General features: G+C 40.9%; 1 protein-coding gene across 1 annotated transcript; it reads left to right on the plus strand.

The window, feature by feature from the left end:
- Positions 1-568: 568 nt before the first annotated feature.
- On the plus strand, positions 569-13,383 carry LOC119728520 (probable protein phosphatase 2C 60). The gene is made up of 9 exons (XM_038200792.1): positions 569-841; positions 4,014-4,083; positions 4,737-4,925; positions 5,925-6,353; positions 8,367-8,575; positions 9,625-9,859; positions 10,328-10,457; positions 10,758-10,857; positions 11,646-13,383. Exons 1-9 carry the CDS (start codon positions 731-733, stop codon positions 11,826-11,828), a joined length of 1,656 nt encoding a protein of 551 aa, XP_038056720.1. The 5' UTR covers positions 569-730; the 3' UTR covers positions 11,829-13,383.
- Positions 13,384-14,201: the final 818 nt, after the last annotated feature.

Here is a 14,201-nt window from a genome sequence, read left to right on the forward strand (position 1 = left end):
CAAGTATATAATGTATTTTGTTTGCTTCTTTTTTTTTGGACAGTTACAATTTTGGTACTTAAAGTTTTATGGGTGAGTTAGGGGTTTTTGGTCAATTTTTTTTTTTGGGGGGGGGGGACCGACAGACACCAAAGTGACTTGTAGAAGCTATGTGCCAGAGCTTAAAAATCGAATAAGCTGAAGAACTGAGAAAACGGGGAATTAAACCAATCGGTCTGAAACTTCAACCTGTTGCTCAAAGCAGAATTTTATGCTCACACTATGCCCCACTTAGTTCGACTCCGCCCCTAAAATGGACGATTACATTTGGTGTAGTCGTTGGTGATTGTTGGTTCATGGAATTCGTTCACACATAAGTCTCTTTAGTCGTTATAAATGATTCCTTGTAGTTTTGGGGCATGTGTAGTTTAAATTAATAAAATTCATACAAAAACCACATAAATGACGAAATGTGGGGGTTTTTGGGCCCGCGGGGTCACGTGTTATTTATAGCTCCACAGAGTCGCTGGTATCCGTTGTCCACATAAGGATTACGCAAGTAGTTGGAAAACCAATGAACTTGCATTCTTGCATTCATTCTGCGTACGTTTTTTTTATGAAAGCACTTTACGTACGTTCATCGCCACGTGAAAACGAATTTTCAAAAGTTTTAGTTGGAGAACTTCTTCGATAACTTTCCTGTTATGAAACGCAGGTGAAACTGTTTTATCGAAGGAACGATTTGTTCAGGATGGGAGCTTATCTTTCAGAGCCGAAGACAGAGTGCGTTTCTGATGATGGGGGCACCGAAAAGGTCCGATTTGGTTCGTCTGCGATGCAAGGTTGGCGACTCGGAATGGAGGTAGGCTATCCGAACATGTCGAACTTCGTTGTGTAGTGGAATCCTTGTCTTTGATCATTATTGATTTTAACAAGTTAGATAGACCATGCTTAGTGTTCCCTGGATAAAATCAGGTGTATTTTATAATGTAAATCAACAGTGTTGATGATTGTCAGTGATAGCTTGCCCCATTATTCTCCTTGGTGACACTGAATGAGTTACTTTTCGTGTCATGTTCAGATGTTTAATGTTTTGCCTTGGTCATTTGGCTAGCCCCATAAATGTGGCCTATTTACTGGACTGCCTCCGTAAACATAGGCCACACATCCACATGTACACAAATCGTGTCGACGGAGCCAAATTTTGATTTTCACATTTAGGCTTAGTTTGTAGGATTTTTTTGCTTTAGAAGCATACTCACCCTCTTATAGGCTAATCAGAAAGTGCTGCCTTTTTCAGATGTCTAATTTTTGTGAAATTTCATGTTGAAATTTTGATACGCAAACGTGTAAAAATGAATCTGGAAATTTCACGAAAAATATATATCTGAAAAAGGCAGCACTTTCTGATTAGCCTATAAAGAGGGTGAGTATGCTTCTAAAGCAAAAAAAACCTACAAACTAATCCTAAATGTGAAAATCAAAATTTGGCTCCGTCGACACGATTTTTGTACATGTGGATGTGTGGCCTATGTTTACGGAGGCAGTCCAGTAAACTGGCCACATTATGGGGCTATCATTTGGCATGATTGTTTTTCTACCAATCAATGTATATTTATATTATTGAACAATGTAGCTACAGCTACATTGTAATTTGTTCATCATGTTATTGAATATTACACATGTATTATAGCCTACATTGTAATTTGTACATTATGAATCGGCAATATTACAAGATTTTAGAAATTTGGGAAAAAGTGTTGCATCCTGACAGTGACACCACTTTTTTCATCATAATTCTTGTATCATCTCAATGAAGGTTAGCCTTGTACTAAGTTGTAGTAAGTAGGATGGGACTCCGTAACATTATCGTGGTACTTATCACGTTTCTCATTCGGAATAGAGATTGCCCACTTACCTTCCCGATGCCCGAATTGTCTTGTCTTTTGTATAACTCTTCCTTTTCAAACAAATCCGACTGTGGTGTGGTTTATTCCGTGTACGATGCCTGTGAAAATAGACATGCTCGGAGTGTGCGAACAGAGGTGGACTCCCTATTATCGCAGTATGTGGGAAGTTGGTTTTATAATGATCTCAACGTTTTTTTTCATAGTTAATGTTTGACCAAAACATCCCCTGAATAAAGTCTGATATTTTCCCTCTAACGTTCAAGTTGATTAAAGACTATATGCCTGCAGAATGATTTCTGAAGACCCTGACCCTACCCCGAAAGGAGAACAAAAATCGCTGAGACAAGTCTACTGATTGGCGATTGGGGGCACCATTCACTTTACACGGTCGGTGTGCCGTTTATTTTTGACGCACTGTCCTTATTTTGATCCTGTAAAATTTTTACGATTTCGCGGTGGAAATATTGTCCTTCGACTTCATTTTGTGTTTGCAGCTGTAGAATGGGAACCAGACAATGGAACTTGCATGGACAGAGCGCCATTAAAGATTGGCAGTGTATATTTTGCCGGAAACGGCAAACCTTTTAGTAAACGTTAGTTTGCCGGATATGCACTGAACATGCGCAGTTACTGTTTTTTTGTACTTAAACATTTTCCGGTGACAAGTTTTAGTCTGGTTCCATGCCAAAATTATCGTTGTTACCTCGTATTCACAAGATGGGATTCAGACCATTTTATAATTTCGGACTTTATTTCCCTTTTAAAAAAAATCCTCCAGAGCCACAAAACTGAAAAAGAAAATGTAATGCTCTGCAAAAAATGTTTGAGACATGTTAAAATAATAAAAGAAGAATATTCTTATTTATTTGGGGATGAAAAAAAAAAAATTTAAAATGTGGTGCGGTCGGAATCAAACACGAGTCATCCCGCTTACTAGAGCCTTTGCTTAACCACTACACCAAACGTGCTACACAATTTTTGGTTGGAATTTAATACATCTTATAATTCAGCCCTATTTTAAAGAGTACAGCGCCCTCTGTTGATATGGATTGCCGCCGGCAAACCTTTAGTAATCGTTAGTTTGCCGTCATTACCTCCGGCAAAATATCCACTATCTTAAAGATTTATGTTAAAATATAGACGGTACCTTTTAGCAGATACGGTGAGGAAAAATTTGCAAGTTTTGGAAAACGTTAATATTTATTAAAAATCGTTAAAAGTCCCGAAAGACACAACATTTTTTAATCGTCGTTTTTATACAACTTGGCAGAAAGTCCTTAACCCTAACCCCCTAGGCCCTTGTTGCTTACAACCATCCTCAATCCTCCAAAATCCTCCTCATCCCAAAACTTTGCACTCGTGTTTAAATGAAGGATAACCAACGCCAAATCCTTCAAAATCATCAGACAGTCCTGCCTCAAAGTGCATTCATCCTCAATCCTCCAAAATCCTCATGTGCTTCAATCACCATTCATCCTCAATCCTCCAAAATCCTCATGTGCTTCAATCACCATTCATCCTCAATCCTCCAGAATCCTCATTTGATTCAATCACCATTCATCCTCAATCCTCTAGAATCCTCCAAAACCGCCAGGAGGATTTTGGAGGAGTGAGGTGGGTTAGGGTTAATGCCTGGTGAAGGACTTTTGGCAACGCAAAAAAAGAAATTTCCCATGCCGCGATAATAGGGATGCCGCGATAATAGGGAGTCCGACTATATATGGCACCGAACTGGAGTAGACTGTGCATAGGGCCCTATGCACAGAGTCTACTGGGTGGTAACGGTATATAATTATGATACATGATAGGTGATATATGATGACAAAAGTGGTGTCAGGATATAACATTCTTTCCAATGTTTCTTTTGCAAGTTTTGTGCACCATACATGTATATTTACCTGTATGATTTTTGCATGAATTTTAGGACTGAGAAAAATTACCAATCTTGTTAGAATAATCTTAGAAGTCTTCACAACCACCAAACTTGGCATCAGGACATATTTTTTTTTTCCATCGTTGATATAGGCCTTAATTGTTGCTGTTGTATTGATAAAAATGATGAATGTTTTTTTTTTTAATTACTTAATTAATTTATTTATGCTTTGGTTTGATTCGTTTCTGCAGGATGGCCACAACTGCATTTCACAACTTGACGAGGAGACAGCCATGTTTGCTGTCTATGATGGTCACGGAGGTATTATAATAAATAACTAAGAATATGTGAACTTACCCCTACAAATGTCGCCCACTGATAGTGTAGAGTATTTCGATCATATTGTGAGCATGCGCAATGGCAAGGTCAACTGCTTGGGTCAAAGTCATGAATTATTAACCCTAACCTTCCCAAATCCTCCAAAATCCTCTTTGCAAAATGGAGGATTTTGCAGGATTGAGGCTATGGCGAAAATGTGTGGCTGATTTTGGAGGATGCACCGTGTCAAGGTCTTGGGCTGGACCGTGTGTTGTTTATGCTCAGCCATGCATACATTTAGGCCTAGATTATACTTAAAATCCTCCACACTGCTCCAGGATGTCACTGGCTCTGCCTCAACATTTTGGTTTTGCGCATTTTTTTTCTACGACTGTTTCGTCAAGTGGTAAAAACAAACATGAAACAGCCATCAAGTTGGTAGTTCTGATGCTTCTTGCTTAACATGGGTTTAGTGAAATTGGTCTTAGGACGCCTCTTAGGTAAGATCGATCTTAGAGTAGGGACTCGTCTTAAATCCTAAGATGAGTCGTAAGATGAAATCTGTGTCAAGGTCTTGGGCTGGACCAAGACCTTGACACAGATTTCTGCCCCAGGTAGGGTAACAGTTAATTCCTTCTGTCGCTGGCTTTCTCCAGGAGCGGAAGTAGCTATCTACTGCTCCAAGTATCTGCCTGACTACATCCTGGACCAGGCGGCTTACAAGAATGGTGACATCGGCAAGGCTTTGGAGGATGCCTTCATGAAGATAGACGTGGCTATCAAGGAGCCAGCCGTGGTGGAGGAACTGCGACAAATAGCGGGGATGGAACACAACAGCGATGAAGGTAGAAGAACATTTACAATTTTCTAAACAAACCCCCCCCCAAAAAAAAAAAACCAGACAAAATTAATAAATAAAAGTTGTTTCGGGCAATATGTAACGTCCGTGACAGCTTTTAAAGGGGCACTAGGTCCTGAAATCCCCGAAAATTTTGTGTTTTGGATTGTTTACTTACCCTATTTCAAACACCTGGTTGAAAGGAAACCAACCTAATTTCTTACCATTCCCGAGAAAAGACGAAAAAACACCGTTTGTTTACATCGGACATGACGGAGTACGAATACGTTTTTCCTGTCTTGTGTGTCTCGGGAACAGTGGTGACCAATCACCAATGCAAAAAAAATTTTGGTTTCTTCAACGTCCGCAAAAGGCGAACACTTTACGAATGAAATCACAACTAGCGTCATAATAGCTCGAATTTATGGGGTCGCAAAAGTGGACACTGATATTCGTTCTCGCACGCATAATACAGGAATAACTCAAAAACGCCCAGTTTTGAAAGGATAGTTGTGTGAATGTTTATATCCTTCTTTTAAATGTTATTTCCGATTAACATCATCTTGTTCAAAGCGCGTTTTGTAGCCCAATTGGGCTGTTCCAGGACCTAGTGTCCCTTTAAGAGCTTGGCGAATTAATCTGAAAGTGTAGTTTTTAAATCTTATGCATCCATCATCTTGTAATGGTCAAGGAGATTACAGACTAGGAGTTTTGGATCATTTCTCTGAATCATTCATTAGATATCATGGTTAATTGGCTTTGTCGTGGACATTACACTTTCTTTCATTACACTGGAATTGCCCTTGCACAAATGTTCCAACAAAAGTTGAAGTGGTTCCCATTTGTACTCGTGGGTGGAGAGAGGCAAGTGGGCATGAACTGGCTTGCCCAAGGACACAACATATGGCCAGCAGCTAGATTCGAACCCCTGACCCTCTGATCATGAGTTACAAACCCTAACCACTAGGCCACACTCTGTTTAGTTTGTTGTGTTTTTTTTAAACAGCTGATGCTGAAGAAGCGAATGCCTTACAGGAAGAAGCCAACCTACCCCTAGGAGAGCTGCTTGCCCGCTACAGTTACCACCCGACAAAGACACGGACACTCCGCAAAAAACTGGACAGAAACGACCTCCTATCTCCAATGGTCCGTAAAAAAGCGCCGGCGTTTGGTAACGAGGACGCGGCCAATGGACAAGACAAGGACAATGGGGAGGGCGACAGAGGCTCAATTCCTCTGAGACTCGACGATGATGAGGAGGAGGTCGAGGCAGGGTCAAAGGTCCAAGTTGAAGCTAATGGTGCTAAGAAGGACGGCAGTGCTGTCGACGAGGTGCAAGAACCGGAGGGTAACGACAGTGGGAAGGACTCACAAGAGATCATCAAATGCAATGGTACAGACGCTGCGGAGACGGAGGAAGTCAACGGAAGATTAGGTAGGTGTAGAAGTCTTACGATGTTGGACTCATCAATCGTACAGTGTTGCAGCTGTTAACCCTAACCCCCTAGGCCCTTGTTGCTTACAACCATCCTCAATCCTCCAAAATTTTGCAACTCCGCCTAAATTTTTCAAAATTGTCAGACAGTCCTGCCTCAAAATGCATTCATCCTCAATCCTCCAAAATCCTCCTCATCCCAAAACTTTGCACTCGTGTTTAAATGAAGGATAACCAACGCCAAATCCTTCAAAATCATCAGACAGTCCTGCCTCAAAGTGCATTCATCCTCAATCCTCCAAAATCCTCTTGTGCTTCAATCACCATTCATCCTCAATCCTCCAAAATCCTCATGTGCTTCAATCACCATTCATCCTCAATCCTCCAGAATCCTCATTTGATTCAATCACCATTCATCCTCAATCCTCTAGAATCCTCCAAAACCGCCAGGAGGATTTTGGAGGAGTGAGGTGGGTTAGGGTTAAGGGTATTGTACAGTTTTATAACCAGCCACATACGGGACCAAATATATTGGACTGGTATGTGTGTAGATACATACACTCTCTCTGCATGAAAAACTAGAATAAACTGCCAAAAGGGGACAAATAAAAAGCAACAAGGCTGCACAAAATACCCATATCAACGTACACGTTGCGTACGGTGATGATACGTACGACGCTGGTATCCAATCTAAAGAGCATACCTATGATGTGGACAATGCGTCCCTGGTACTTATTAAGACTGGGTTCCCACCTTATGTATGCATTATCAGCAGGAAACTAGATTTAACATCTAAGGCTCTTTTGCGCATGCTAAGTTACGTGTAGACGTGTATGTAGTCTACACGACACAACAGTCTGTTCACGCCGTCCCATATGTTGCTACAAATGTACAGTTTTCTTAAGAAGGCCAAGAGTAGATGTATCATACTTACAAAATGTCAAATTGTCCTGTCGACCATTGCATAGTGAAAAGTTCTCACGGGGCTGACTGATTTGATTAAACACCTTCTATCCACTTGAATGTAGCTGAATGTTAGAGACTTACTGTGCTTTGTGTCATGTTTAGTACTAAGAATATGCCTGGTTTGTGTTTTTTTAAGGGTTTTTCCTCCTTTTTTTTGGGGGGGGGGTTGTTGTTTTGGGCATCAAATCCTAAGGAAATTGAGGTTACAAAATGCCTGGTTTGTGTTTTTTTCTGGGGGGTTTTCCTCCTTTTTTGGGTGGGGGTGGTGTTGTTTTTGGCATCAAATCCTAAGGAAATTGAGGTTATGTCTGCGATACTTGGCTACGGTAGCAGTTACATGCGTGTCTTGAGGAAGCGGCTTCAATCTCTTCCATAGGCGCATGTGTATTTTGGAAGCTACAGCCACTGATGTAATCTAAAAGTGGCACAATTGTAGCTTGTCTTTCTTGCAAAATGCTCAAAAAACTTTTACATTTTTGGATGATTAATGAAGCATCTTAGAAAGTTAGGGATGGAGATGCGCAGGCACCCCCCCAAAAAAAGTCAATATGAAGAGTTTTTTCCAAAACGCGATAAAGCCATTTTGTTGGCTTATAAAATCCTGCTCTCTCCTGGTTGCCCAAAAACAGTTTCGACAGGTTTTATTTCTAGTTGAACACAATAAAGTGAAAAGGGAAGTTTATGAACAGAAATTTTTATGTGTGGCAAAAATGTGTGGCTGATTGTGGAGGCTCAAAGTCTTAGGCCGGACCTTGTGTTGTTTTTTTCAGCCGTGCATGAATTTAGGCCTAGATTACACTTGAACTCGTCCGCTCCAGGATGTCATTGGCACTGCCTCAATGTATTAACAGGGACTGCTGGAGGATTCTGAAGGATTGAGGCAGTGGGCATCCCTCCAAGGAATATAGTCAAGAAATTATGGGAGTTAGGGATAAAGATTCATATTAAACCGTTTAAATTTTTCACTTTTTGTCAAATGGATACACGTATGTTGTGTTTTGGAAATAACTCTTCATATGTTAATTCGGTGTTTGATTTGTTGTCCAGCGGAAAGTGAAGGTGATAATGAGGCAGAGGAGGAGGAAGCGGAAGACGATGAGGAAGACGCAGAAGAAGAAGAAGATGATGACGATGATGATGAGAGCGATTCAGAAGAAGATGAGGACGCCGAAGGAGGGGATGAACCGGATGATGATGAAGATGATGAGGATGAAGATGAAGATGAACAACAAGACGTCTTTGGACAAAAAGAAGAAGTAAGTGGAGTAGATTTGGGCAACCATGCAACAAAATCATCCAAGTCGACTTCTCATGAGTATTGTAGGATAGTGGTTTTTAATAACAAACCTATGCGATGTTGTGTAAGCTTTCCATTTATTGAACTAGGTTCGAGGGATGTATTTGTTCATCCGAAATAAAACATACATTAACCCTTACCTTCCCAAATCCATCAAACTTCATTCCCCCATTTTGGGGATTTTGGTAGGCAAGCCATGAGTACCATCATAATCCACCTATAAAAGTGGTGGTCTTGTGGTGGATTTCAGCGGATTTGGTCCTAAAGCGTTATGTGAAGCAGGGTCAGTGATGGATTTTGGCGGACTTGGTTCAGTACTTAGTAAAAGACACTACAGAGTTAGGGTTAAAGATATAGTTCATCATTGTGCATTTTGTTCATTTGAAGCAACAAAAGTGTTCAAAATCTAATGAAGGATACTGAACAACTAACCTGATGAAGTTTCAGCTCAGCTTCAGCTGTATATTCAGAGAAAAAACAGCATTCTAGGATCTCAATTTCAAATCAAAAGTTGCTGAATCATGTTTTGAATTGCAGCTATATGCGATGTCGCGCACTGATCCGACGAATTATAGCAACCGCACGCGCGTGTGCGTCGTGCCAATGCTTGCGCGCGCTTCGCCGAATAACAAAACGAACTACTAATTTAAATTTCCTACGGTGCGACTTCAGACGCACCGTTGGAAAGGCCTTCTTTCGTTGATTACTTCAAAATGACATTTTGCTAGAAAGAATAATTTCACCGGGAGTTTAGTCCACTTACTATCTTTCAACCAAGTATATTTTTTAACAATAATTATGCCAGTTACTTTTCGGATGGCTGCAAATGATGGACTATAGCTTTAGGGAGAGTTGGCACATAAGGGAGCGAAACCTTGTCATCAACTGTCAAATACGAACAGCCTCTAGGCCTCATCACAACCATGAATGCTGGCAGTAATTGCAGAATTATTTTGAATGATGTTGTTTTAACTTTTTTTTTTTTTTTAAATAACATTTTAAAAACAGCCTGGAAGTGACAGTGGGTGTACTGCCGTCGTGGCCTTAATACGAGACAACCAAATCATCGTAGCCAATGCTGGAGACTCACGCTGCGTGTTATCAAAAGCCGGCGAAGCTGTAGATCTTTCCATCGACCACAAACCTGAGGATAAAATCGAAATCACGAGAATAGAGAAAGCCGGCGGGAAAGTGACGCCAGACGGAAGAGTCAACGGCGGCCTCAATCTCTCAAGAGCCATAGGTAAGAGTTGCATTGATTTTATTCATGCATTCCAGATGGCACTGAACCAAATTGAATTAACCACTTCGCGCCGGGATTATTTTTGCCGAAAGGCATGGGATTCATGATCGTGTGATTGTGGGTTCGAGCCCCGCCGTGGCCATGCGTGTTGTGCTCTTGAGTAAGGCGCTTTACCTCAATTACTCATCTCAACCCAGGTGTTAAGTAGGTACCGGCATTATTCAATGCTGGGAAGGTAACAGACTCGCTGTGGAGGAGGTGTGGCGATCCCTCACAGCAGCATATGAGTCTGGCCCAATCGCTAACGAAAGAGAGATGGGCACTCCGTTCCTGTAAACATAGGTTCATCCCCGAAACCTTTACCTTTGTATGAAAAATTGGTGCTGTTAAATCCTACTGTCATGACTGTCGTACATTTCCATCTCACACAACCATGTTGCTTCTTGTTGTTGTTTGTTTGTTAACCAGGCGATCATTGTTACAAGTGCAACACAAACCTTCCACCAGAAGAGCAGATGATCTCTGCATTCCCAGACATACAGACAGCTGAGCTGACCAAGGAACACGACATCATGGTTGTTGCTTGCGACGGTATTTGGTGGGTTGACCTTTTCATTCCAAAACCCCTAAAGTTCATGTCAGTGTGTTCCTGCCAAAAATCCAACAAATGGATTTCCCTCAGTTGAATCATGGAGAAAATGGATCAGAGAGATGGGCTTTGTACAAGAATTGTTACGGCAGCCGTGTTGAAAAGTCAAAGTCATATGGGTGAACTCTGATTACTTGGATGCCATTTTGAAAATTTCCTGTAAATCGTTGCTTAACAAGGCTAACCTTGTCTCGTCTTGTTTAGTCAGTAAATTGATTTTCAATTGTCATTTTTCTCTCTGTTATCAAGGAATGTCATGACAAGCCAGGAGGTGATAGAATTTGTCAGGGACAGAATAGCCAAGCAAAGCAGCGAGGGTAAACCCAAATTATCCGAAATATGCGAAGAGGTAAGAATTCATACTTTGTGTCTCCCCCCTCCCTTCCCCCATACCCCCCTCCTTCCCTCCCATCCTACCCCATCTCCTACTGCCTTCCCCCACCCCCGTCACTCTCCCACCCCTACCCCATAACCCATCCTCCACCCTGGCACCCACCCCACCTCTAGGTCCAGCAGAGTTTGTATTAACGAGAGTCGACTGTATGATATAATTATGTGATGAATACTTGTGTACCGTCCCTAACTCCTAGGTCAGGCCATTTTGCTGGATGTAGCCTCAATCCTGCAAAATCCTCCAATTGGTCTCATGGAAAAATAGCATATAGCCTCAATCCTGCCAATTCCTCCATTATTTCTTGAATATGGTCCATGGAGGGGTGACCACTGCCTGAATCCTGCAAAATGATGTGGCAGTGTCTGTCAATATGTTGAGGCTTGGCCAGTGACACCCTGGAGCAGTACGAAGTATTCCAAGCATAATCCAGGCCTATATTTATGCATGGCTGAGCAAAAACAACACAAGGTCTGCCCAAGACCTTGACAAAGTGCATCCTACGAAATCAGTAACGTCATGTAACCTCAATCCTCCAAATTCCTCCACTTTGGCAAAGACGATTTTGAAGGATTCAGGGCGGTTAGGCTTAAAGAATATTTTTGAATAGTCTTCATTCCAGAAAACCTTTGGCCCTTTCCCTTAAAACTTTTCAGCAAATTGAGGGACTTCATGTATATTTATGAAGACGAAGATGATTGATGCATATTCATAAATTTAATATTGATGCATATTCATAACCACAGCTCTTCCACGTCTGCCTGGCGCCCGACACGAGCGGGGACGGCACCGGCTGCGACAACATGACCTGCGTCATCGTTCAGTTCAACCACGACACGCCGGGCCAACCCCTAGCCGTCGGCGTCAAGCGAAAGGCCAGCGAGAGTACGCCAACCGATGACGATGACAGTAAAAGGCACAAGGTCTGATTCCGGACTCGTCTTTCCACTTCACACTTGTATACACTCCTACAGTGGCCATCTTTGAGTAGTACCCAACCAACAAGGTGCTAACTCTATATGAAGTGTTCCACCATGACATGGGTGCCAGACTATTTTAAACCAGCCTCTCTTAGGGTTTGGCTTGCATGTGGGGGAATAAATCCAAGATGGCTGCTTGGTTACAGAAATACTTTAAGGGAAAAACAAAGGGGAGTTTTAGTGTTCTCTTTACATATTCATGCATCTTCCCATCGACACAAACCCATATTTCTCAGGGGATATGTAAATAACGAGAAAAAAAAAGCTGCATTTCTCATTGGAAATACTAGATTTTGACACGTGAGTAATATTTTGTACAAAGCATTCCTGGGTTTTTTTTTAAACTGAACTCAACTCTGTTACCATAGTGAAGATTTAAAAGCATCTCAATGGTTTAGCTGTGAAGTCGGCGGTCATTTTCCTTGGAACCAAGTCGATATAAAGAGGGCTATGAGTAAATTGTTCAAGAATTCGGTCTTCGTGAGTATAGGTATTCTTTATACTGGTAAAGTGAAGGTTCTGGCAAATTCAGACAACTGGGCAGAGGTCGAAATGAGGGTTTGCGGGTATTAGGAATGAGAACAAAATTCTTCTTACAATACTGTTGTTGCACTTCAGTCGGACATTCTGTTTAACCCTAACATGGATGTTAAAAGTTCGCACTTGCCGACATGACCAAAAAGGACTGAGAAAAGGGCCTTTAAAGTTCCGCTTTGTAGTCGTACGAATGAAAGATGCCAATTGTTTTCCTTATTCAATTTATTTCTTTAAAATGTGTAGTGAACATATTGAAGATTACAACTATGACAAAATCTGAAACTAAAATAAAAATCACCGCTATTTGGTTTGTTTTTTTCATTTTTCTCCACTGACCTGTGCCCAGTTCGGTCTCATTTTGCTGGAATGCTGGAATATTTCTTTCATCTGCAGCGCTGTGAATTTGTGTCTTGGTTGTGTTAAGCATCAAGGTTTAAATTTAAACAAAATAGCGTTAAGTTTACTTTGATGTTGAAGATGGTGGCGTTGTCCTCAATGTGGAGTGAAATTGTGCGATCAATGCGATACACATTGCGATTCATAAATTTCACTACTCCACATGCATTTTAGCTTTTCGGAAGTGAGAGGTCAATTTTTGGCACGATATTTCTCTTTCACGTCGGGCGATTTTTCAGTTTCAAAATTGAGATGCTAGTAACAATTGTACAAAGGCCTTACTCGAGGTAATGTTCTTAAGAAATTAATGTACCAGATATAATTGCAAATTTTAGAATTTTGTGCACATTTATTTTCATATTCACGGTTCCGGAAGCAGCAATGAAGGTGAACTTTCAGGCTCTATTCAAGTCCTAACGCAAGTTTTGTCATTTTCAAATACAGACCCACGAAATTTCCAATGGCCCAGTATTTTAAGACCGAGTGTGGCGATTATTTCATATAATTTATTTGAATATATTTGCTCCAGAAATATCCCATTCATTACAACAGTTTGTTAACTTAACTTGAATCTAAAAAAATTTAAAAATTGTAGAAACGTGCAAACTTGCGTCGATATGTGCTGATACACATATGTTTATACATGTACCAACAAAATGACATCCTCGACAAAATAGCGCCCTCTTCGTGACAAAATGACGTTGTGGTGGCGCCCTCTGTCATTCTTGAATGAGGCCGATGTTTCCCCATATTGTTTTATATTTATGCTTATTGTCGAGTCACCAATTGTTATCAGTGTGACTGGTACATGTAACTGTTTTGTAAGGTTTTTTTTTTGCAAGGGGTAAAATTTTGTATTTCGTATAAATCATCACCACAGCATTTCTGATTTAAAGGTAATATGCAACATTTGCAAACATCCAAAAACCAAACTACCAAATTATTATGAAATACCTTCCTTGACTAAGTAAAAATGCATCCTGTGAAATCATGGCACCTGGTGTGTTGTCATTTTCAAGAACAGTGGAATTTTTGTATCAATTTCCAACAGTGGTCAGCCGACCATCCTTGGAAAAAAGTGACCTTTTTGTGACTTTTCTTCAAATACTGCCCCCAATTTCCAAATTTATTCAGTCCACATTTTGTTTGCAATTGGTTACACATCCATGAATGGGTGCAAGCCAGCTAGTCTGGTTCCCTGACCTGACAATCCCCTGACGTCTATAAATTGCTCTGTTTCGTCTGAAGTAGGGTCAGGGATCCAGACTACAAGAACAGCATTTTTTTTTGGTTTTCCAGCATCTATGAACACAAAACTTTAAACAGGTCGGTGTAACAATAATTGCTTTAGAATACTAAATCCATCCATTTCTGAAAAGTACAGCAAAA

This window comes from Patiria miniata, unplaced genomic scaffold (genome assembly GCF_015706575.1).
Source record: "Patiria miniata isolate m_02_andy unplaced genomic scaffold, ASM1570657v1 HiC_scaffold_20, whole genome shotgun sequence".
Classification (NCBI taxonomy): Eukaryota; Metazoa; Echinodermata; class Asteroidea; order Valvatida; family Asterinidae; genus Patiria; species Patiria miniata.